This window comes from Papio anubis, chromosome 20 (assembly GCF_008728515.1).
Source record: "Papio anubis isolate 15944 chromosome 20, Panubis1.0, whole genome shotgun sequence".
NCBI classification, from domain to species: Eukaryota; Metazoa; Chordata; class Mammalia; order Primates; family Cercopithecidae; genus Papio; species Papio anubis.
In genome coordinates this window covers 30,168,987-30,195,683 of record NC_044995.1, presented here as the reverse complement: position 1 = coordinate 30,195,683, position 26,697 = coordinate 30,168,987, and the positions used below count along the sequence as shown (strand labels likewise).

At 40.3% G+C, this 26,697-nt stretch overlaps 1 protein-coding gene across 1 annotated transcript in view; it reads right to left on the bottom strand.

Moving 5' to 3' along the window:
- LOC100998180 (zinc finger protein 676-like) overlaps window positions 1-25,057 on the bottom strand; it is a 36,574-nt gene extending 11,517 nt beyond the window's left edge. The window contains 3 exon segments of the mRNA XM_031659045.1: window positions 5,113-5,208; window positions 9,928-10,054; window positions 24,440-25,057. Coding sequence (XP_031514905.1) covers window positions 5,113-5,208; window positions 9,928-10,054; window positions 24,440-24,442 — 226 coding nt within the window. The 5' untranslated portion in view covers window positions 24,443-25,057.
- Between the last annotated feature and the right edge of the window lie 1,640 nt (window positions 25,058-26,697).

Below are 26,697 nucleotides of genomic sequence, written 5' to 3'. Positions count from 1 at the left end.
ATGCCGTCCACATCAAGCTACCATTGACTTTTTTCACAGAATTAGAAAAAACTGATTTAAATTTCTTATGGAACCAAAAAAAAAAAAAAACTCATATAGCCAAGACAATCCTAAGCAAAAAGAACAAAGCTGGAGGCATCATGCTACCTGATTTCAAACTATACTACAAGTCTACAGTAACAAAAACAGTAAAGTACTGGTATCAAAACATATATATAGACCAATGGAATGAACAGAGGCCTCAGAAATAACACCACACATCTACAACCATCTGATCTTTGAGAAAACTGACAAAAACAAGCAATGGGGAAAGGATTCCCTATTTAATAAATGGTGTTGAAAAAACTGGCTAGCCATATGCAGAAAACTTAAACTAGACTCCTTCCTTACACTTTATACAAAAATTAAGATGGATGAAAGACTTAAATGTTCCATATCAAACCATAAAAACCCTAGAAGAAAACCTAGACAATACTCTTCAGAACACAGGCATGGGCAAAGACTTCATGACTAAAACACCAAAAACAATGGCAACAAAAGCCAAAATTGACAAATGGAACCTAATTAAACTAAAGAACTTCTGCATACCAAAGGAAACTATTCTCAGAGTGAACAGGCAACCTACGGAATGGGAGAAAAATTTTGCAATCTATCCAATCTGGCAAAGGGCTAATACCAGGATCTACAAAGAACTTAAACAAATTTACAAGTGGGCAAAGGATATGGACACTTCTCAAAAAGACATTTACATGGCCAACAAACATATGGAAAAAAACACATCATCACTGGTCACTGGAGAAATGCAAATCGAAACCAAACTGAGATACGATCCCATGCCAGTTAGAATGGCGATCATTAATAAGTCAGGAAACAACAGATGCTGGAGAAGATGTGGAGAAGTAGAAAAGTTTTTACACTGCAGGTTGGAGTGTAAATTAGTTCAGCCATTGTGGAAGACAATGTGTTGATTCCTCAAGGATCTAGAACTAGAAATACCAGTTGACCCAGCAATTCCATTACTGGTTATATACCCAAAAGATAATAAATCATTCTACTATAAAGGCACATGAACACGTATGTTTTTTGCAGCATTATTCACAATAGCAAAGACTTGGAACCAACCCAAATGCCCATCAGTAATAGACTGGATAAAGAAAATGTGGCACATATACACCACGGACTACTACGCAGCCATTAAAAAAAATGAGTTCATGTCCTTTGCAGGGACATAGATGAAGCTGAAAACCATCATTCTCAGCAAACTAACACAAGAACAGAAAACCAAACACAGCATGTTCTCACTCATAAGTGGGAGTTGAACAATGAGAACACAGGTACACAGGAAGGGGAACATCACACACGGGGGTCTGTTGGGGGGTGGGGGCCTAGGGAAGGGATAACATTAGGAGAAATACCTAAAGTAGATAATGAGTTGATGGGTGCAGCAAACCTCCATGGCACGTGCATACCTAAGTAACAAGCCTGCATGTTCTGCACATGTACCCCAGAATTTAAATTATAATTAAAAAAACAAAACAGAATATTAATGAGGAAACAGACTACATAAAGGAGGCATAAAACAACTATTTCTGACAGAGGTATAGAGAGCACTCCTCAACATCAGGATACACACCCTTCTCAACAGCTCATACAATATATTTCTTGATAGATCACATCTTGGGCCAAAAAAGAAGTCTTACCAAATTTTTTAAAACTGAAATTTTATGAATTATTTTCTGTGACTAAACTCGATTGCAAGTATACAACAAAAATAGAAAAAAACTGAAAACAAAAAAATAGGCCAGGCACAGTGGTTCACACCTATAATCCCAGCACCTTGGAAGGCCAGGGTGGGAGAATCACAAGGTCAGGAGATCAAGACCATTCTGGCCAACATGGGTGAAACCCTGTCTCTACTAAAATACAAAAAACTAACGAGGTTTGGTGGCACACACCTGTAGTCCCAGCTACTAGGGAGGCTGAGGCAGGTGAATCACTTGAACTCAAGAGGTGGAGTTGCAATGAGCTGAGATCATGCCACTGCACTTCAGCCTGGTGATAGAGCAAGACTCCATCTCAAAAAGACAAAAACAAACAAACAAACAAACTATATGTGTGTGTATGTATATGAATTTAACAAAACACTCGAGCATGCTCTTATGCAAAGGTTGTAATGTTAATATTGTAAAGATGTTCATCCTGCTTAATGTAATCTACAAATTTAATGAAATGTTTTTCAAATTTCTCATTGCATTTTTGAAAAAATAGAAATAGCAACCCTAAGTGTATATAGAATCTCAAGACAATAGAGTTCCCAACAATCTTAAAATAATAATAATAATAAAGCAATATTGCAGGCATTAAAGTTCCTGATTTCAAAAGACATTCCAAGCTACAGAATTAAAACAATCTGGTATAAGTATAAGGAAGAAAAATTAGACTAATAAAATAGAATGCAACACTTACATATACTTTAACATGGTCATATGAGAAGTCATTTACAGAGCAATAATTATTACTGTAAGCTAATAGGTAAAGGCAATGCAAATTTCTATTGCCAAATCATTCAGTAAATATAATCTGAAATATAAAAATACTGGAATATCACTCAGTTTTCAAAAAGCAGAAAATATTCTACCAATTATAAAGATAAATCTTGATAACATTATGCAAAATGAAATGACTCAGCCACAAAAAGACAAAGATTGTATGAGACAGACAGATATAAAGCATTTACACACTTAGAAACAGATAAAAATAAAAAGGTCTCCTATTTGCTTAACCTGTAACAGCAAGAAAGTCTGTCAGTCATCTGTGACAAAAATGTCTTAATGAGAGAACCAGGCATCATGGTTAACATCTGTAATGACAGCTACCTAGTACAGTAAGGTTGGAGAATGGCTTCAGGCCAAAATTTTAAGACCAATCTGGGTTATGTAGTGAGACGCCATCTCAAAAATAAGTGCCTTTAAGAGAGCTTTGAGATCCAGGGAGAGAATTGTGAAACTTTGCCGAGCCCAAGGTCGAGGAGCACCCTTTTCAGAAGGCAAGCTTTCATTCAGGTGGCAAGCTACAGGATCCCTGCTCTTGACTACAGACACAGAAAATGTCCCACCCAACTTGGTCCCACTGAGAATTTTGAACTTACTGTGTAATCATCCCAAACTCCTCCCAGCCACAGTCTGTGAGAGGTCTTGGTCTTCCAGAAGCCCGGAGAGAGATATCCATTTAGACCCATGCTGGCAGGCTGGCAGACCTTGGTCCTTACTGTGGTCCTAATAGCAGTTCCAGCTTCCTAAGTCACAGTTCATGGCCACTTCTGCCCATGTAGAAAGCCACAGTGACCTCAGACATCCTCTCTAGTACTCAGTGAAAACCATACTAATCCACATCCTAATATAAAACCCACCAGATGCAGACCTAACTGTAGAAACCTGCCCTAGCATCTACCCTACTGAGCAAAGTCCTGAAGGATATTTACTCTGTCCAAAAATAAAATGGGAATTACAATTACCCAAGCCCCTTCCAATAAGCCAACCCTAGTGCAGAGCCAGCAGCCTTGTGACCAAGCTACAAACCCGCTCTACTACAAACCCAGAGGGCATTCTGTCACCCTAGGGGCCCAACAAAAGACTTTTACCCTCTGAAACCTTAAACTTGAAGTTTATAAAAACTTTAAGAGGTGTTTGCTCCTTCAAATTCAGACACCAATGCAAAAGTATATTGTGCCCATTGTCAATGCCTCTATTTTAACACAGCACTTGAAGTATGTGGAAGAAAAATTAGTCAAAAAAATTTTAAAGTCACTGAAATTGACGACAAATAAGTAAAATGTTGCTGTTTGTAGATCATGCAATGTTCTCTATAAAAAACCATAAACAGTACATTAAAACCTTTTGAAACCAATAAATACACTCCATAAATTAGCAAAATATAAAATTAACATACAAGTATGTTATGATTCCATACACTTAAACTATCTGATAAAAGAGGAAGAAAACAATCTTATTTACAATCACACTAAAATAATAAATATCTGAGAACAAATTTAACTGATGAGCTGAAAAAGTTTTCAAGTGAAAGACTTATCAATGAAAAATAATGAGAACACAAATAAATTTAAATATATTTTATGTCTATCAATTCAAAGAATAAATGTTAAAATGCCATATTATCCAAAGGGCTCTCTAGATTCAATGAACTCTCTATCAATATTCCAGTGTTTTTTTTCACAGTAATGAAAAATACAATCGGCCGGGCGCGGTGGCTCACGCCTGTAATCCCAGCACTTTGGGAGGCCGAGGCGGGCAGATCACAAGGTCAGGAGATCGAGACCACAGTGAAACCCCGTCTCTACTAAAAATACAAAAAATTAGCCGGGCGCGGTGGTGGGCGCCTGTAGTCCCAGCTACTCAGGAGGCTGAGGCAGGAGAATGGCGTGAACCCGGGAGGCGGAGCTTGCAGTGAGCCGAGATCGCGCCACTGCACTCCAGCCTGGGCGACAGCGCGAGACTCCGTCTCAAAAAAAAGAAAAATACAATCATAAAATTTACATGAAACCACAAGAAACTGTGACTAGCCAAAGGAATCTTGAAGAAAAAGAAAAAAGCAGGACATCATACTTTAAAATTTCAAACTATATTTCAAGACTATAGTAATAAAAACAGAATGAAATGTGCAGAAAAATGAACCAAAAAAACTCAATGATACAGAAACCACTAGTCTCACACATTTCAGAGATGGATGGAAAAAGAGAATGTAAAAGATAGTTTAACATGGAGTATCTTAAAATTATGCAGATATCTGTGTGTCCACAAAAACAAACAAACAAAAAGTCAGAATGTTCACTCTCTTGTATGCCATGAACAGTACTTTAGCTGTCACTGTAAACTTGAAGGAAGATTACGGAAGTGAAAGAAGAAATCTTAGAAATTTTAAAAGCATAAGACAGAAGATGCCCGTGTGTGAGAGAAAATTAAAAAATAAAAATAAAAATAAGGCTTTCCAGAAACTACTTCTTTTGGAGCACAGCTTCCAGAATCACTTTAAGGACTGGCTTCCTCCTTGACTTTGGACCTCTCATCCATGTTGTCTGTATTCACTCTCACCTACCTGGGGGTTCTTCTGCCATCTCATGTCTCTTCATATTCCAGGGCTCTTTTCCTTGCTCCAGAAAAATGATCAGGTCTGGCTTAAAGGCAGCAATACCTGTTTTATTAAAAATGAACAACATGCGTCTTGCTCATATTCTCCAATTACCGACTTAGTAATGTGCTCAGTAAAGAGGATGTAATAGAATAGTCTAATACATTTATCCCAAAATACTAAATTATAACATGTTGGGAAAAAGGCTTATGGAGTGCCTGCATAAACTGGCCATAAAAATATGGGACAGTAAGTTGTGGAAAGTTACAGGAGGTCTCTGAGGACGAAAGCCTCCTTATTACCATCACGTTCCCATGACCAGAGCTTGACCTGCTCCCTTATTTATAAACACTGTGCTCAAGGAGAAAGATAATCCTTTGAAGCATTGGAATGTGGCCAGATATGCTGGTTCCTAGTTAGGCCCACTCCCCACAGCTGCTCTCTGATAAGTTAAAGAATAAATCAGTAGTTAAGTTTATGCTGCTTCAGCACAAAGAAAATGTACCCAAACTACCACTACTCTAGGTGTATGACACACCACCTCCCTTTCACCGTTTCACCCCTTCTCATTCCTTCATCCCCACCACACTTTATGTACCCTACAGGTGGTGTTAAGGTTGGTCCCCAACAATAACAGAAATTTCTAAATATTTAGAAAGTACTCTAATTTTGCAGGTTCTTAATTTTATCACCTGGTACTACTGAATTAAAACTTGGGGGTTGCCAGCAAACTTTTGAAATTACCATTAATCTAAAGTGAAGGACACAGATCAGCTCAAAAATGTGGTAAGTTCAGGTCAAGATGAAACATCTTGAAATTTTTTTTCTATATGGAAAAATCCCTATGATTTTCTTGAAAACAAAAATCTGAAAGCATAAATTACCAAAAAGAAATCATACAAAAAAGAAATGATGTTGGGAGCTGAAAGCTGGAGGGTCGTGACCCACTCAGCATTCCACTGGAGGCTATATGATCAAACAGCAAACTGTCTATCATGAATGCAAAATGTGGGCAAACTCGCTTCTGCTCCTGCCACCAGAAGGTACACTGAGGGCAGTCACTCCCTGGTGCCATGTTTCTTGAGGTTATCTACTGTAACATCTGGAGACTACTGTTCAAAGAATGCAGTCGTGCAGTCCTGCACTGAGTCAAGCAGCTGACCACAACCTCCCCCTTCTCCCTATCTCCTTGATTCAATAAATACAAAGGGCTATAGAGGCTCAGGGCCCTTATTACTAGAAGCAAAGAGTCCCCTGACTCCTTCTTCCAAATATACTCTTTTTTCTTTGTCTTTATTCCCACATTCATCCCCCTTTGTTCAGTCCAATAAGGTCTGCAGCAAAGCGGCATCCGAACACAGGGACTTTGAGGACATGAATGAAGAAGGTCTGCTGGAGCAGAAGTGAAACTGACCAGATGAACGGGGACCCTGAGATAAAATTGCCAGAAGTGGATATAAGGTCAGTGCTCTAAAGAAATACTGGGAATGGGAACTTTCTGAATCAAGGTAACATGAGCAGAATTTGTCTATTGAAGAAACACATTATGTGCAGTTGCTTAAAGTTCTGTTGAAACAGTCTGGAGCTCAAGTTAATTCACAGACATTAACTAAGCTTCTGAAGGAGGTTATTACGTATAACTTATGGTTTCTGCAGGCAGACACTATCAATGTGGAAAATTGGGACAGAGTAGGAGACGGATTGAAATGGGTTCATCAAAAAGGCCTTAAAGTAGACCCTTCTGTTCTTTTCTGCTTGGGGTTTGGTTTGCACAGTCCTACTGCCGCTGTCTCCTTCTTATTCTGTCAGATAACAAGAGTCAGGTTCTGAGTCTCAAGAATTAAAAAGATAATTTGTTCCTCCGACAATGCCTATTGAAAATAACGAGCAAAAGAAAGGGGAGAATTGGCCACTTGCTAAGCAGGAGAAAGGAGAGGAGAATTGGCCTCTGCCTCCCCCTCCAATAACAGAAGTAGAAACCCCCATACAAAATAATTTTGCATGCTGCTGCTGTGGCTGGGGAGCCTTTAGGACCTTGTGCTTTTCCTATTACTGTGAGGCCTGATCCGAACAATCCACAACATCTTTTACATGAGCACACTCCTGTACAGTTTAAATTACTAAAAGAATTAAAAGTTAGTGTGGTTAATACTGGAGTGCAAACCCCATTCACTACAGGGCTGTTAGAATCAGTGTTCAGAGCCATGCACCTCCCACCCTTTCATATAAAACATTTGGCTTGCACTTGCTTATCCACCAGGGCACACCTGACATGGAGTTTAAATTGGCAAGAAATGTATGCAGATCAGGCAAGGTAGAACCACGCCACTGGTCAAGGAAACATTACAGAGGAAATGATGACAGGCAGTGGCCCATTTTCAGATCTGGTGCAACAATTAACATTCCCAGAGGCTGCTTACCACTGGTCTGCCTTAGCCGCCAAGCATGCTTGGAGAACAATACCTGAAGAGGGAGTTCCAGTGCAGTCTTTCTACATATCATGCAGGGATCATGAGAGCCTTATGCACAATTTATCGCATGGTTGCTAGAGGCAGTGTGGCATCAGATCCCTCATGTCCCTGCTCCAGAAATGCTTACTACAATTCTAACCTATGAAAACCCAAATGCAGATTGCAAGTGAGCAGTGGCTCCTGTGAGATTCACAAAAAGCTTGGGGAATTACCTTAAAGCTTGTCAGAATGTAGAAATTGAATTTCATTGTTCTACAATGTTAGCACAAGTAATGGCTAGTTTAGTAGTGGACAGATCTAAAAGGAGCCAAGGGTCAAACCCTAAAGTGGAAAAATGTTATAATTGTGGAAACACTGGACATTTCAAAAAGGGATGTCACCAGATCTCAGGACAGAAAGGACCTCACAATGCAGTGCCCCCAACCCAGAGCAGAAAAAACACCAGGACTCTGTCCTCACTGTAACGAAGGGAATCACCGGGCTGCAACAGTGGAAATCATTGGGCTAATCAGTGCCACTCAAAATTTCATCATAATGACAACCCCCTGTCAGGAAACGAGAAGGGGCCCTGGCCCTGGACCCAGGCCCCTCAAACAATGAAGGCATTCCCATTTCAGACCACAACTCCATTTAAAGGGTTGGTCCCAGGAGAAACATTGATTTCCTCTCCCCAGGAACACCAGGAAGTACTGGATTAGATCTCCCAGTCAGAGAAAGAATTACATTAGTTGCAGGAGACAAACCTACCAAAGTACCCACTGTCACTTTGGGGACCTTTACAAGCAGGACACATGGGACTAATTTTAGGCAATAGCTGCCTTAACTTGCAAAGCATCACTGTAGTCCCAGGAGTAGTTGACTCTGATTATGAAGGAGAAATTCAAGTAGTTTTAATGTCACAAGATCTTTGGGTTTTTGAACCAGGGGAATATATAGTGTAATTATTGCTTATGTCCTGTAAATTACACCCTTCTCCACAAAAGGAGAAATGAGGAAATAAAGGGTTTGGGAGCACAACTACATGAGAAATCCATCTATCACAACCCATAGTCTCTAATAGACCCACCTGTGTAGTGCAAATTAAAGGAAAGAAATTTTATGGGCTTATTGAAACAGGAGCTGATGTGTCAGTAATATCCGGTAAAAATTAGCCCCAATTTTGGCCCAATTTGGGTCGCATCCCTGGGCTATGGATTCCTGTTAATCTGTCCGAGTCTTGGGCTGCCACCCCTTCTTTGCACTTCATGAAACTTCTTCTAACTCAACTTACTCATCGTGTCCATAGAGCCTTAGGCATGATAATTTTTGCTATTGTTTCCTTGGTCACACTAATAACTTCTGTTGTGATGTCCTCTGTAGCTTTGCATAGTTCTATTCAACAGTTCTATGTTGAGGAGAACAAGTACAAAGCTTCAATTGCAACAGCAATTGTGTTGTCATTTAAATCACACTCATATTTGTGTAACCAACTTAGAACATAACCAAAGTGAGTATCCATGGGGCCTTGTGAGAGCCCATTTGCAGGGAGCTTTCACACCCAACATCACCTTTGATATTGATGAATTACAAAACAAAATTCTTGATTTAAATAGGCAAACTCAAGAGTTTCAGCCTTCTTTAGAAGACTGGATCGAATTCCAGCAAGGCCTGGGGAGCCTCAATCCTTGGACCTATCTAAAGCACCACATTAAAATCTCATATGTAGTTCTTGGAGTAATGCTGTTCTCTGTTTTCTCTTCATAGTCTGTAAAATCGGATGGACCAGAATATGAGAGCTGCCCAACCTGGCCTTACATTCATTCGGTTAATGCTAAACAGAAAGGGGGAAACGTTGGGAGCTGAAAGCCTGAGGGTCATGACCAACTCAGCATTCCACTGGAGACTATATGATCAAAGAGTAAACTGTTTATAATGAATGCAGAATGTGGGCAAACTCGCATCTGCTCCTGCCACCAGAAGGTACACTGAGGGCAGTCACCCCCTGGTGCCATGCTCCTTGTGGTTATCTACTGGAACATCTGGAGAGTACTGTTTCAAGAATACAGTCATGCAGGACTGCATTTAGTCAAGCAACTGACCACAACCTCCTCCTCCCCCCCATCTCCTTTACTCAGTAAATACAAAAGGGCTATAGAAGCTCAGGTCCCTTGTTCACTAGAAGCAAGGAGCCCCCTGACCACTTCTTCCAAATATACTCTTTTGTCTTTGTCTTTATTCTCACGTTCATCGTCCTTTGTTCAGTCCAACAAGGTCTGCAGCAAAATGAAACCTGTAGCATATACTAGGAATTGTGTATTAAAGTTATTCTCACCCAGGAAGACCAGGTTTCTGTAGTTCTCTAACATCACATTTCTATATAAATTCTGCTGTGCAGTGTCCAGGCATTGCCACTCCTCCAGAGACAATTCTATGGCCACATCCCTAAATGTCAGTGATCCCTGGAAAACACAAACAAACACACATATTTACCAATTGGTCATGGGCAGAATTTTTATTTTTATTTTATTTTTATTTTTTATTGTTTTTTTTTTTGAGACGGAATCTCGCTCTGTCGCCCAGGCTGGAGTGCAGTGGCGCGATCTCGGCTCACTGCAAGCTCCACCTCCCGGGTTCACGCCATTCTCCTGCCTCAGCCTCCGAGTAGCTGGGACTACAGGCGCCCGCCACGACGCCCGGCTAGTTTTTTGTATTTTTAGTAGAGACGGGGTTTCACCATGTTAGCCAGGATGGTCTCGATCTCCTGACCTCGTGATCCACCCGCCTCGGCCTCCCAAAGTGCTGGGATTACAGGCTTGAGCCCCCGCGCCCGGCAAGGGCAGAATTTTTAATTTCACTCAAGGTAAAATGGAGAGAGTAAAGAGAGCTGGTTCTGACTTATAAGCAGAATGGAAATTATTCAATAAAATAGTTTTCAACACAGAAATATTCTCTAATGTTTTCTCTAACTCTGACAAAAGAAAGTGGTATAAGATCCATAACATCAGTGTATATGTAATATTTTTCTAGATAATAAAGTATAAATTGAGGGCACAAACACTAGTACGTACAATTTTGAGTGCTGTATTTACACCATACAGAATTAATTGTGTGCTGGGCGTGGTGACTCATGCCTGTAATCCCAGCACTTTGGGAGGCAGAGGCGGGCAGATCACCTGAGGTTGGGAGTTCGAGACCAGTCTGACCAACATGGAGAAACTCCGTCTCTACTAAAAACACAAAATTAGCCAGGCGTAGGGGTGCATGCCTGTAATCCTAGCTACTTGGGAGGCTGAGGCAGGAGAATCACTTGAACCCGGGAGGCGGAGGTTGCAGTGAGCCGAGATCACACCATTGTACTCCAGCTTGGGCAACATGAGTGAAACTCCATCTAAAAAAAAAAAAAAAAAAAAAAAAGGAATTAATTGAATTTTTCAGATGGAAAAGACATAGTTTTGTATATGATTCAGATGGAACAGACATGTTGAGTTAGCAGGTGTCACTCCAATTTTAATGTGTACAATAAGCTAGAGATCCTGTTACTGCAGATTTTTTATTTTTCAGAAGTTCTAGGATAAAGTCTGAGTTGCTGAATTTCTAATAAGCTCATCAGTATGCCAATGTTTTTGGCCCAAAAAGACTATTTGGTCAAACATCCAGTAATTGAATGAGCCTGTGTTTTTCTCAGTTTTTCTGGTTTGTAAACAAAGATGAGAGCCTTCATTTTCCAAAAACAGATAAATGCTAAGAAAGAAGGGCAGCTGCCAGATTAAATGTGTTGGTTTGTTCATATCAGCTGCATAAAGATACTTAATGATGAAGAGAAAAATAATTCTATAGTGAAAAAATGTGTCAGAGAGTTTATCAACCAAGTGATTAACATCAACTACACTAGAACAAATTCTTATAATGTCCTGATGCACCCAGAAGGACACAGCATTATTGCTAAGATATTGACCCTCAAAAGGTAAATTATAGTCTGAATTTAACCATAAGGAAACATTAGTTTTATGGAAAGTTCAAGATAGAGATATCTCCCATGATCTGTAATTTTTAATAGTGACTTTAAATAGTCTTTGTTTAGCATTGTAGAGAGCAGGTATCTCCTAACAATTCTTTTAGAATTCTCTGGGTAACAAATACCATACTGCTTCAATGAGTGTTTTCCTGTACTGCATAGACATAATAAAGAACACAGATGAAACCTCAACATTACATGTTCTCTGTCTTCACTAAAAACACCAGATTTTCCCCAACAGGAATTTGGAGTATCTACACCTTCCACGTTCAACAGCCACAAAGGGACATTTTTAACATTGCAGATTATAAATTCACAGTGAGATTTCTGCATGGCACATAAGAAGCGGTGATATAGAAAAGGCTCTGGTATATAGAAAAAATATATTTTCCAGAGACTTTGATTATTGTAAGAATTTTTTAAAGTAGTTAAGACAAACTTATTAGGGAGGAAAACCACAAGTACAGAAATACAGGTTTGCAAGTACCAAACGCATGTTTCCTGAAGGAAGCAGAGTGGACACAGATCTTGATCTGAGACATGTTTAGCTGAAAAAGAAAAGGCCATTTTTATATATTTCTCCTCTTTCTCTACGGTCCTTTCTCAGATAAAGTTTTCTGGATAAATTACACCTGCATCTTGAGAATATGCCTTTAAAAGTGTCAGCACCACAGGTCTACCTGCTGTCACCACATCCATTGGCAGAAGGATCAAGACAGAAAAACTCCATCCGTTGTGTCCTTTATCTCTTCCACAGAGATAAAAATGCACTTTTCTTTATTTTGTCCTCAGGAGCCATCCCCTGACACAGGCACCAGCAATTTCTGCTACAGCAATGGAAATATGGGCCATGCTGTACTGTTCCTACCAAATCCAAACAGAATAGGTTCTTGGACCACCCTTTAATGCAAAGATGGAACTTAACTCTCATGAATGTATTCTGAATTCCTCATACTTGATTCTGGCCTCACCTTAGAGTCACATGAGCCACTTAACTACAACAACATGGATGCTTCCACCCGAACAATAAACAGAATCCATGGACAGGGCACAAGTAAAAAGAGTTCTGCAAAATGACCAGGTGATACTAATTGGAAGCCTGGGCTGATAACCCCTTAATTAAGCATTTCCTCTCAAGCTCTAATGAGCTTATAAAATCACTTGGTAATTTTGACCCTACTCTATGAAATGTAATTCTGAGGTATGGAAAGGGTCCATAAATGGGTCTTTTAAACAAGAGCCCCGTCAATCATGATGTTGCTCCCCCTGGGCTTATTATTAGCATTAGTTAGAGAAATGAGGCACAACACAGAGTCCCTTACATGTAGCACTCTTGTCACAACACATATATTCTAGTACAAATGAAGACAATCATTCTTCAATCTAAAGTATTATATTCTTTGTTGACTCTTTAAAGTTTACAGAGAAAAAAAAAAGCAGTAATTTCTGAGTAAGTCTGCGTTTGGAGAACATGTGCACATGTACTAATGCAGTGTTTATTAAGCAGGTACTATGGGCTCAATAGGATGTTACAGAGCACTGTGATAGCACATTATGTGGTTTAATCCTAATAACACCCTGTGAGTTGATACTACGTGTTCAATAATTCCAAGGCTTTAAAGGACCCAGCATTTTTATTTCTATTTCTGTTGATCTGTCATTTATTTTTTTCAAAAAATGCATAGAATAAAAGCTAAATATAGACAGATGAAAGGATACAGCTGGAAAGAGTTTAATAAAATTTAGATAAATTTTTATTGTGTTTATACTTACTTTCTTGTGACTTATGAATCAACTACTAGATCTGCAGGAACAGAAAACAAGCTGCTAAATAATGTCTCTGCAAGCACTGGTTTTAATAAAAAATTTGAAAAGATCCTATAATATATACTTTATATTTCCCATTTATCTGCTTGTAAGTTTCAGAAAATGTTGAGCACCAGCTCTAAAAAGGCAACAGGATTCATGACCCAAAACTCTGATCTCTTCTAATCAGTTCTTTGAGGCAAGACTCCAGGGTAGAGCCAGACATAAATAAGGATTCCAAAAACGGTGAATATGAACAGGGCTGGGGCAGAGTAGAGGGCCGATGTACAATTCTGTTCTCTATGCCACTGGGGGGTATTGTCAGTTCTTTTTTTATAAAGCTTACTTAAGTAAACTTAAATCTGAGTTTTTACAATTTTAACCTTTTTTAGCCACTGCCCTGTAAAATTTATATTATATGCTAATAGGCAATTCAAAAAAAAATCCCTTAAGGTTTTCTAGAATAATTTTTTTAGAAGAAAAATAAGTATTCTTAGCAGGGTAAAAGAAACACAAATAATAATAAAGACTCTTCTGGTTGTAAGTTCAGGTGTAGCCACCAGAAACCACAATATAGGTCGGGCGCGGTTGCTCAAGCCTGTAATCCCAGCACTTTGGGAGGCCGAGACGGGCAGATCGTGAGGTCAGGAGATCGAAACCATCCTGGCTATCACAGTGAAACCCTGTCTCTACTAAAAAATACAAAAAACTAGCTGGGCGAGGTGGTGGGCGCCTGTAGTCCCAGCTACTCAGGAGGCTGAGGCAGGAGAATGGCCTAAACCCAGGAGGCGGAGCTTGCAGTGGGCTGAGATCCGGCCACTGCACCCCAGCCTGGGTGACAGAGAGAGACTCTGTCCCCCCCCCAAAAAAAAAGAGAAACCACAATATAAAGAAAGTGGCTCAAATAAAACCCAAGTTTTTTGCACACATCTATTTATTGTACCCACCATCTGATGTATAATTCAACCACTTTTCCAGTTGCTAGTCTAGACTAAAACTGCCAGGATGGTAGGAACAATGACTGCTTCATCGATTTTTCTCTTTTTTCTTTCTTTCTTTCCTTTTTTTTTTTTTTGAGACTGAGTCTCACTTTTTTGCCCAGGCTGGAGTGCAATGGTGTGATCTCGACTCACTGCAGCCTCCTCCTCCCAGGTTCAAGAGATTCTCCTGTCTCAGCCTCAAGTAGCCCGGACTACAGGCATGAGCATTTCCTAACCATTGAATGTGAGATCTATATTGGAATATATCTGACAACTTCCACCAGCACTTTTTTTATAAAAAATTGAAATCTGACTGCGTTAATATAGTAGAATATACTAGAGCTTGCAACATAGCTGACTGGAGAGCTATTACAGTTTCTAGGTAGCCATATCACCTGTCTTTATTTGTCCTCTAATAGCAGCACACTAATTTGGTAAAATATATGACACTAAAATTATGCTTACCTATAATTATTCCCACTGGATACATTAATAAGCATGTCGGACTAATATCTACTATAACGATTTAATGGGAAATTTTTTTGGGTATCAGATATAAATATATAAGTATGAATAATTTTATGTACTAGTCATAATGTGTGGAAGATTTTTAAAAATTATCTGAACTATAATTTGGTTGAAACACTATATTTCAAAAATATGAATAATAGTATTAAAATAACTAAGGAATTCAATCAAAGTAAATATTGTGGCCTTAATTTCATACTGCTGTAGAAATACTGTTTATATGAATGCAGGTTGTCTACAAACACTACACATAACTACACTAACTGTACTGAAGTAACCCAAGTACAACAGACTCCACTGTTCAGTTTATACACTGAACTCTTCTGGCTTTTGCAGTGTAAGTATGTCAGCCTGCAAATAATCACCTTGGATAACCAGGTTTCTGCCAAAGAACTTACTCAGTATCTTTTGGTCTTTGTTATTCTGTATTAGTAAATTTAATCTGATCTTTGTGCTCAATTTTATTATGCTCTTGAAATGAACTTTACTCTGAACAAGTCTGTGTCTACCTTAAAGACTAAAGATAAAAAAAAAAATAATCTTTTGCCAAGACAAAAAGCAATGAATCTCAAGTCCCAGATAAAGACAATTCTGAGTCAAAAAGAATGACAAAAGGTTTGTTTCTTTGCTAATATGATCTACATATATTTCAAAAAGCAGAAGAAATATATACATATAATCTAAACCTTTTATAAAAATCAGGTAGTTATCCTCCCTCATTTTCATATATGAGAATAAAGCCTCTTATTTATAATTTATATTTTCTCTTAAAACAGCAGGTCTCTGGACAAGTTCTTGAACTCTTGGACATCTGAATTTTGCACACTGTGTGCACTTGAAAGGATGTTTATTGGGGGGAAAAGTAGAAGAGAGAAAGGTGTTATAAAAAAATCCATGGGTTCACATGAATAAAGCAAGTTCTTAGAGACTTTTGAAGAGACTTAGAATCTGACACAGTAATAATCGGAGATGACATCTCACAGGCACTAATGGACAGATTATTGAAGAAAAAAATTAACAATATTAGGACCTGAACTCAACACTTGACCAAATAAATAGTCCTAATAGACATCTACAGAACTCTTCATCTAAAAATACCACAAAACACATTCTTCTCATCATCACATGGCACATACTCTAAAATTCACCACACAATCAGAAACAAAACAATTCTCAGCAAATTCAAAAATCTCAAAATGATACAAACCACACACACAGATTACAGCTTAAGAAAAACATGATTCAGGCCGGGCACAGTGGCTCAAGCCTGTAATCCTAACACTTTGGGAGGCCGAGACGGGCGGATCACGAGGTCAGGAGATCAAGACCATCCTGGCTAACACAGTGAAAACCCAGCTCTACTAAAAAAAATACAAAACACTAGCTGGGCGTGGTGGTGGACGCCTGTAATCCCAGCTACTCGGGAGGCTGAGGCAGGAGAATGGCGTGAACCCGGGAGGCAGAGCTTGCAGTGAGCTGAGATCCGACCACTGCACTCCAGCCTGGGTGATAGAGCGAGACTCTGACTCAAAAAAAAAAAAAAAAAGAAAGAAAGAAAAGAAAAATATGATTCAATACCAATAAAACAACTGGAAACTAAATAATTAAATAAAAATTAAATGGCCTACACTTAAATAACTTTTTGGTAAATAATGAAATTAAGGCAGAAACCAAAAAGTGTTTTAAAACAAGTAAGAACTAAAGTACAACACATCAGAATCCCTGCAATACAGCTAAGGCGGTGTTAAAAGAAAAATTTATAGCATTAAATCCTCAATCAAAAAGAAAGATCTCAGTTTAACAACCTGAATCCATAAATAAAAGACTGAGAGCAACAAAAGCAAATCAGCCCCTAAGCTAGCAAGAGACAAGAAACAACCAAAGTCAGATCTGAAATGAAGGAGATTTAGACATGAAACACTACAGAATACCAAGAAATCCAGGTATTAAATCTATTTTTTTAAAAAGGTAAATAAACTACTAGCTAGATTAATGAAGATACAAATAAACACAATTAGAAAATAACATTACCACTGACCCCACAAAAATATACTGAAGTCTGCCATGTACATAAACAAACAAATAAAAATCTAGAAGAAATGAAAAAATTATTGAATTTCTCAAGGCTCCTCAAGACTGAATACACACACACACAAAAAATCAAAGCCCTAAATACATAGATAAGCTCAAAAAATTGAATTAGTAATAAATAGCCTACCAACTAAGTAAGTGAAGCTCAGGACCAGACATATTCACAGTTGAATTCTACCAGAACAACAAAAAAAACAAGATTATGTCCTTTGCAGCAACATGGATGAAGCTGGAGATCATTATTCTTAGAAAGTTGATGCAGAAACAGAAAACCAAATGCATGTTATTATTTATAAGTAAGAGCTAAATAATAACACAAGAACACAGAGGAGAAAAACACACTGAGGCCTAGTTGAGGGTGAAGAGTGGGAGGACTAAAAGAGTCAGAAAAAATACCTTTTTGGTGCTATGATTAGTACTGCAGGGACAAAATAATGTGCACACCAAACTCCCATGACACAATTTTAGCTGTATGACAAAGCTGCACGTGTACCCTTGAACCAACCAAAAATAAAAGTTAAAGGAAAAAAAAGTCCCTGGGTTGGAGAGAGTACAAGGCAGGTAGAAGGACTGGTTTGTGCTATAGGTAGTGGCCCAGGTGGGGCTGTACTCTGATTTATTTCTGGGCCCATGAAGGCAGATAAGATTACAAACCCTAGGCTGGTGGAGAAACAGGTCGCTACTGCAGATTCAGTGTCTGAAAATAGAGATATGCCAGGAGATTCATAGACACTTTTGTAGGTTTCTGGCCAAAAAAACCACTAGGATCAAAAATGCTGTGGTAAAATTTCTAAGGGTGGTGCCTTGTCCTGAGAGGGGTGTGGACACATCAATGTCTAGTGAGTGTTTGTGAGTGGGTGGAAATCCTCTGCTGGCAGCTGTGACAAAAGGGAGTTTGTCATCAGATCTCCTTTAAGTTTTCAGTCCTCTGTCACCCTGGGAGGAGATCTGAAATCAAAGAACAAGGGGCAGTGTGACAGCCCGTGTAGAGGAGAGCAGAGCCTCCCATTCCCAGACACCCAGAGTTTCATTCCAGGCCAGGAGTCTGATATTTTTCTTCTGGCACCAAATCTGCACAGTTTGATGAACACCAACAATCCTCCAACACCAACTCATTGTCTAACACTTGAATTCTGACACCACCCAGAGTCAGCACAGACCTGATTCAGGGCTCAGTCCCACAACATTGTCCTCACTGCAGATGCCAGTCACAAACTCCATGGGCCCCAACTATGCTTCTGAGGTACTATTTAAAAATTGGGGACTCTCCTTTCTGAAATCCAATAATCTGATAGAGTTACTCACAGAACTCAACAGAACACTGTAGTTATATTTACTGGCTTCAAATAAAATATACAAACCCCAAAAAGTCAAATGGAAGAAAAGTATAGAACCAAAAAAATGGGTGGGAAAAGATGATGCATATAGATAATAAACAGCTGTGATTAATAAAATTCTCTATCCTCTGTGTTCTCCAGGAACATTTTATGAGAAGAAACACCCTTCCCATTATGACTTAGATGCTGCTCTCTTTACTTACCTAATACACAGCCAGGAAAACACTCTGCATATTTTCTTCTTCTCATTAAAAAAATCAGCTGAATTTGCCTTCAGTGGTCAACATAAAATACTTTTTAATCAAACTTAAGTTTATTTTCTTCCCACAGGATCCTAAACTCTGAGCTACACTCACTCTGAGCCACCATACGACCTCATTTTATGCTACTGCAGATTCACTGTCTGAAGAACACTCCTTAGAACACACTGACTTCAGGTTAAAACATTCTCTGATCTAAAATCTGAGTATTTCACCCTTCGTTTAAACATTCCCCTCACCTTCTTTCTAATCTTATTTGCTTTTCCCTAGGAAAAAAAGCCCTTTTCTACCTAATCTTTGCAATCCTTAAAGATCTTATAGTTGGTACTTCCTCCTTTTGCAATACTCCTTTGGAATTCAATTTTTTTTTATATATATACGTCTAACTGGTTTATTTTAAAACCTCTCGAAACTGCCTCAAAACAGTAACAATTTTATCTTCAGTAAGACCCCCAAATCCCTTCTTTCTTAACCTTAACTGCATCTGCCTGTGGGGCCCCAGCTTTCCAGGGCTCTGTAGCTTCTCTCACTATGGAGGCTTCTTCCACCACTGGGGTGAGCAGGCTGGGACATCTGCAGGAAAGGCTTTCCAGAAGGAACTAACTGGGCCTTTAATAATCTCCTTTTGCTGGCTCAAAATTAACCTTATCTTGTAGTCATTGGGCTCAAGCTTTAATTACCATGTCAGAGTCATTTACTTAGTTTTTGAAACTGTTTGAAAAATCCAGCAAAAGGATTCAAAAACAGTGTTCATGTAAGAAAAATGTTAAGATGCTTACCTTTTGTACCTCAGTAAGAGAAGCAAATGTATTTTTTTTTTTTGGACAATAAAGCATGATTTTATTTTTTGTATTAAAAATAATGTGGTAAATAGTTATATGGGAATCTTCTAGGAGGTACCAAGTTTCATCACATAAAATTTACCATTAAATTCAGAAATCAAAATAACAGAATATAGAACAAACATATTTATTTTTGCAAATTCACCCTGCAAAAAAAGAAACAGATGTTTCCACGAATCTATGTAACTAATCAATTATCTACCACATTTTCTTGTGGAAATATATTAATGGAAATGGAAGAAAATGGAAGAAAAATTTTTATTTTTTTCCTCAGTAGCTAACATTGTAAAAGCTAGATGGAATTCTGTTTGAAATTAATCAGTCATAAAAAAAAAAACACACCTAAGGGCCGGGCGCAGTGGCTCATGCCTGTAATCCCAGCACTTTAGGAGGCCAAGGCAGGCGGATCATGAGGCCAGGAGATGGAGACCATCCTGGCTAACATGGTAAATCCCCATCTCTACTAAAAATACAAAAAAATTAGCTGGGTGTGGTGGCAGGCGCCGGTAGTCCCAGCTGCTCGGGAGGCTAAGACAGGAGAATGGCGTAAACCGGGGAGGCAGAGCTTGCAGTCACCAAGATCCCGCCACTGCACGCCAGCCTGGGTGACAGAGTGAGACTGTGTCTCCAAGAAAAAAAAAACAACAAAAAAAAACAAAAAAAAAACACCTGAAAAAACTCCTAAATTCACTCTGAGAAAGAAAAAGGTGAATGACAATTTTCAACAAATAAAATATATAATTAGATATTATTTTTTGAAACTCACCTTTTTTATGCCCTTTGTAAATATTTTCTTACCTTTCAAGATCTACTAATAAAATGCAACTTACAGTTAAAAAACTGAGGTCAGTTGGGCACATCTGCAATCCCAGCACTTTGGGAGGCCAAGGATGGCAGATTACTTGAGGTCAGAATTTTAAGCTCAAACAGCCTGATCAACATGGTGAACCCCCATCTCTACTAAAAATACAAAAAGTAGCCAGGTGTGGTGGCGGGTACCTGTAGTCCCAGCTACTTGGGAGGCTGAGGCATAAGAATCACTTGAACTCGGAATGAGGAGGTTTCAGTGAGTCGAGATTGCACCACTGCACCCAGCCTGGGTGACAGAGGAAAACACTGTCTTAAAACAAACAAACAAACAAACAAAAACGGCTGGGCTTGGTGGCTCATGCCTGTAATCCCAGCACCTTGGGAGGCCGAGGCGGATGGATCGCGAGGTCAGGAGTTCGAGAACAGCCTGACCAATACGGTGATATTCTGTCTCTACTAAAAATACAAAAATTAGCTGGGCATGGTGGTGTGCGCCTGTAGTCCCAGCTACTCTGGAGGCTGAGGCAGAAGAATTGCTTGAACCTGAGAGGTGGAGGTTGCAGTGAGCAGAGATTGTGCCACTGCATTCCAGCCTGGGCAACAGAATGAGACTCTATGTTAAAAAAAAAAAAAAAAAAAAACTGAGGTCAAAATGAGTGAACAAAATCATTCGAAGGTACAGATATGTCTGACTCTTGTGTCAAGTCAGGCCATCCAATTACTTGAGAGATTCTCCCACCCCATCCTGTTCACTTAAGTGCTCAATAATCATCCTCTGAACTCTGCCCCAGTGAGTGCCCCAGGTACATTTTACTTTGCAAGTTCTTGCACCATCTCACTGGGGTCAGTTTTTTTCTTTGTCTTTGGAGTGCTATTCTTTTCCACAAACTTTTTACCATTTTTATTTCACTATTTTTCTGTCCCCTAAGAGAATCCAGGGGCAAAAATTATTTTGGTTTCCCCTTCAATACCAGCATCTGATTGTCTGAACAACAATGTCTCTCCAAGAAATGGAAGCTGGGTTGGTAAAGACAATATTAATATCTCAAGGGGATAGCTTTCCAAAAAAACAGCGCACTGGAAGATGCCTCTCAGCCCCAGGGCATTCACCTGCTCTCGAGAGGCTCCACTCCATATCTCAGGTTGTCTTATGGGAAATGAGAGGCTACACTCCATACCTCAGGTTATCTTATGGGAGAAAATGACCCAGGAACTGATATTCACTAGACACTCTCGCAGACATAGCCATGGCGGGTATCCTGGTTTTTCCCCAGACAGTACTGAATCTCAGGTCCAAGAAAAAACTGAAAGGTGGCTGAGGACACATCTCCCTATAAAGTTTCCAAAGGGAAACCTTGACCCAAAAACATTCTGATATCTGTGTCTAGGGAAAACAGAAGAAAAAAATATTTACAAACAGAAAACAAATCTTTTTAAATGTGCCATCAAATGTTTTGTCAAAAAATGATTAAAATAGGTATCAAAATGTACACTAAAGGACAAATAGTTGATAATGTGAATAAGGGAAGGGAAATTGGCATTTGGGAATGTCAGAAGGAAGTGGAAATTAAGTATTTTACTGCAAGCCAGAGTCAGGCTGGAGAAATAGGGGGTGGCGGAATGACTTGAGGCCCTGCTTGGGACACATGTGAAAAATGCAAGGAAACAGTAGTTCCTTGTGGGGTGTGAAAATAATTAAGTGGCTGACAGACTGAGAAGGCTCTAGTTCCTAATTTCTACTTTTAAAAAATCTACTTTGGCCAGGCGCGGCAGCTTACACCTGTAATCCCAGCACTTTGGGAGGCCAAAGCAGGTGGATCACTTGAAATCAGGAGTCTGAGACTAGCCTGACCAAAATGGTGAAACCCCGTCCCCGGTAAAAATACAAAGTTAGCTGGGCATGGTGGCACACGCCTGTAATCCCAGATACTTGGGAGTCTGAGGCAAGAGAATCACTTGAACCTGAAAGGCGGAGATTGCAGTGAGCCCAGATGGCACCATTGCACTCCAGCCTGGGCGTGAGACTTGGTTTCAAAAAAAAAAAAAAAATCTAATACAAATGCATTTTTCGTAAATTACTACATTGGGGGAAAAAAATTCAGGCTTAACACACTATGAACTGCCAATTAACCTCTGATTACATAACCAAGAAATTTCCATCTTGATGTTACAAATTAAGAAACTACAAGGCCGGGCTCGGTGGCTCACGCCTATAATCCAAGCACTTTGGGAGGCCGAGATGGGCGGATCACGAGGTTAGGAGAGGGAGACCATCCTGGCTAACACGGTTAAACCCCGTCTCTACTAAAAAATACAAAAAAAAAAAAAATAGCCGGGCTAGGTGGTGGGCGACTGTAGTCCCAGCTACTCACAAGGCTGAGGCAGGGGAATGGCGTGAGCTTGCTGTGAGCCAAGATCGTGCCACTGCACTCCAGCCTGGGTGACAGAGGGAAGACTCTGTCTCAAAAAAAAATAATAATAAAACAAAACAAGAAACTACGTAATTGTAGTTTCTTGATTAACTGTAATAGAAATGCAATACAAATATAATGTGAACCACATGAGATTTTTCATTTTTTTCTAATAACTATTTCGTCAGTAATCAATGAGATTTAAAAATTCTCCTAGATCGGCCGGGCGCGGTGGCTCAAGCCTGTAATCCCAGCACTTTGGGAGGCCGAGGCGGGCGGATCACGAGGTCAGGAGATCGAGACCATCCTGGCTAACATGGTGAAACCCCGTCTCTACTAAAATACAAAACTAGCCGGGCGTGGTGGCGGGCGCCTGTAGTCCAGCTACTCGAGGCTGGGAGGCAGGAGAATGGCCTGAACCTGGGAGCGGAGCTTGCAGTGAGCCGAGATCGCCACTGCACTCCAGCCTGGGTGACATAGCCAGCCAGACCCTCGCCTCAAAAAAAAAAAAAAAAAAAAAAAAAAAAAAAAAAAAAATTCTCCTAGATCACTTGAATCATACAAATGTGCTTTGCCTTTGTATTTTAACCCTTGTGGGTTGCTAATAACCAAGCAGTTTGTAGCAGAGCTAACTCAGGCTAGTTCTAGGACTCATTCATGTTCACTCACTGTACAATCATCTCTGGAAATGTGAAATTTACTTTTATATTATTGTTATGTAGGGCTGACAGGACAACTGGATCAGTTCCATTAAAAAGAGTAAACTTCGGCCGGGCGCGGTGGCTCAAGCCTGTAATCCCAGCACTTTGGGAGGCCGAGACGGGTGGATCACGAGGTCAGGAGATCGAGACCATCCTGGCTAACACGGTGAAACCCCGTCTCTACTAAAAAATACAAAAAACTAGCCGGGCGAAGTGGCGGGCGCCTGTGGTCCCAGCTACTCGGGAGGCTGAGGCAGGAGAATGGCGTGAACCCGGGAGGCGGAGCTTGCAGTGAGCTGAGATCCGGCCATCGCACTCCAGCCTGGGCGATAGAGCCAGACTCAGTCTCAAAAAAAAAAAAAAAAAAGAGTAAACTTGAAGATAAATCTTTTGACTCCAGCTCTTTAGAGATCTAAAGTGATCTTGATGGACAGTGGAAGAAATCACAACATGGAATTCCTTGAATAAATATTTATTGACTTAAAAAAAAGAAGAAAAGAAACTACGTAACTGTACCTAACCAATTATTGAATGTTATTTTCTTCATTATGCACCTTATAAAACTCTTTCCGTCAAACCCCTTCAATAGATCATAAACTACAACCCCTTCAATAGATCATAAACTACAACCCATAGCTGGGTGCTCTACAATTTTGGAATCACTCTTTGATTAAATTCCTTAATATTTTTGCGGTGACTTCCGTAAATTTTAATAGGAGAAAGCAGGAACTGGGAACCTCACGGACCAAAGCTTCTTCCCATTCATGAAACCACACCCCGAGTCAGGATTCTCTAGGGGAGACTCCGGCGCTGCGGGTGCAGAGCTGCCCCAAGAGTAGCCCTGGCTCCAGACCAGGGCACAGTCACAGCGCAGGGAAGAAACAGGACGCCCGGGGCCGGCTGTCAGCGCAGCCGCCATCTTATGGCTAAAGGGGACTGAGGTCCAGCTAGGGCGCAGATGTGGAGCTGACTGCGGGGAGGCCAGAGTCCCGCCACAGCCACTTCCCACCGGTTCCAACCAGCCCCGGCCACTCTCTCGGGCTGTCCGACCGGGCACACTCACCATTTCTAGGCTTCCAGGGGGTCCTGGCGACTTCGTTGTGGATCTCTCAACACAGGAAGGTCACAGCGCCACACAGGCTGGGCCTCTAGGAGCAGAGGGCACACAGCAATAAAGGCAAGACCTTGACCTCCGGCTGCAGCGAGAGTCAAAGGTTCAACCACGTCCAGGAAGCCGCCCTGTCCTCTCCAGCTGCGTGCCTGATTGGACGTTCCCAGCCCAGCGTCCCTGATTGGATAATGTTTAAGGCCCCGTCCCTTCAGGCCCTGAGTGACAGAAGATGTGATCAGATGCTGGGCTGAATGAAGCAAGAGTGCCAGCCTAGGGTGCAGCCTTTTCAGGCAGGGCTTCCTCCCTGAGCTGAGCCAGGCCCACCCCAGAGCATGGGAAAATTCTATCTCTTCCTTACTTTCTCTCTTTTTAAATGTGTTCGAATTGTGAACAGATGTATTTTACTGTCATGTTAATAATACATAAAACTTTTGTTCAAAAGTAAACCAATTTTTACTTTAGTAATAGTGTATTATCAATACTAAAGGCCGGGCGCGATGGCTTACGCCTTTAATCCCAACAGTTTGGGAGGCCTAGGCGGGCGGATCACTGGAGGTCAGAAGTTCAAGACCAACCTGGTCAACATGGTGAAACCCCTTCTCTACTAAAAATACAAAAATTAGTCGGGCGTAGTGGTGGGCGCCTGTAATCCCAGCTCCTCAGGAGGCTGAGGCAGGAGAATCATTTGAACCCAGGAGGTGGAGATTGCAGTGAGCCAGGATTGGGCCATTGCACTCCAGCCTGGGCAACAAGAGTGAAATGTCATCTCAAAAAACAAAACAAAAACTAAACCTAATTTTAGTAAAACCTTATAAATAAATCCATCAAACATCATTTTTGAACACCCTAGATTTTCATATATATTTTATAATCTCACATTTTTTGACTTTTTCTATTTTAATAGACTTTTTGTTTTTTAACTTGAAACAACCTTAATTTTTTTTTTTTTTTTTTTTTTGAGACAGTCTTGCTCTGTCAGTCAGGCTAGAGTGCAATGGCATGATCTCAGCTCACTGCAACTTCTGCCTCCTGGGTTCAAGTGATTCTCCTGCCTCAGCCTCCAGAGTAGGTGGGGTTACAGGCACCCGTCACCACGCCCAGCTAATTTAGCATGGTGACCTGAACCTGTAGTACCAGCTATTCAGGGGCTGAAGTACGAGGATTGCCTGAGGCCAGGAGGTTGTGGCTGCAGTGAGCCCTGATCAAGCCACTGCACTCCATTCTGGGTGACAGAGTGAGCCCTTTCTAAAAAAATTAAATTAAATTAAATTAAATTAAAAAAATAAAAAGCCAAAGCATATAAACAAACTTACAGGAGTTTGGAGATTTTTTATTTTTGTCTTAAGTTATTATATTTCAATAGTTTTGGGGTATAGGTAGTATTTGGTTACATGGATAAGCTCTTCTATGGTGATTTCTGAGATTTAGGTGCACCAATCTCCCAAGCAATGTTCACTGTACCCATTGTGTTGTAATACCTAACCTTGTTTTTCACTAACTTTGTTTTTAGACTCTCCCTTTCTTCCTTAATCACCTCGCCTTGTTTCCACATGAATAAGCTCTCCCTTAGCTGAAAAAGCCGGATGAACTCCATTTGGCTCTATCATTTGCAAGGCTTCAAGGACTCCTTACCCACCCCCTTCCTCAAGGAGTTAACTTGTATAAGCAGACTCTCAACATATTAACATGATCTTATTAAAGACTTAAGAGCTCCTGCACCTGGAAACTGTTTGTTTCTCTGTAACCATTTGTCTTTTTAACTTTTTTACATGTTTTTACTTCTGTAGAATTATTGCAACTGAGTCCCCCTCCCCTTCCTAACCCGAAATATAAAAGAAAATCAAGCCCCTTCCTCCAGGCGGAGAGAATTTCGAGCGTTAGCCATCTCTCCGTTGCCGGCTAATAAAGGACTCTTGAATTTGTCTCAAAGTGTGGTGTTTTTCTAACTCGCTCGGGTACAACAGTGTAGTCTTTCATCCCTCATCCCCTTTCCCACTCTTCCCACTGAGTGCCCAGAGTCCATTACATAATTCTTTCATTTATCTATTTATTCTTGTTGCCCAGGCTGGAGGACAGTGAGGTCATCTTGGCTCACCACAACCTCCGCCTCCCAGGTTCAAGGGATTCTCCTACCTCAGCCTTCCCAAGTAGCTGGGATTACAGGCGTACCCCAACATGCCCGGCTAATTTTGTATTTTTAGTAGAGACAG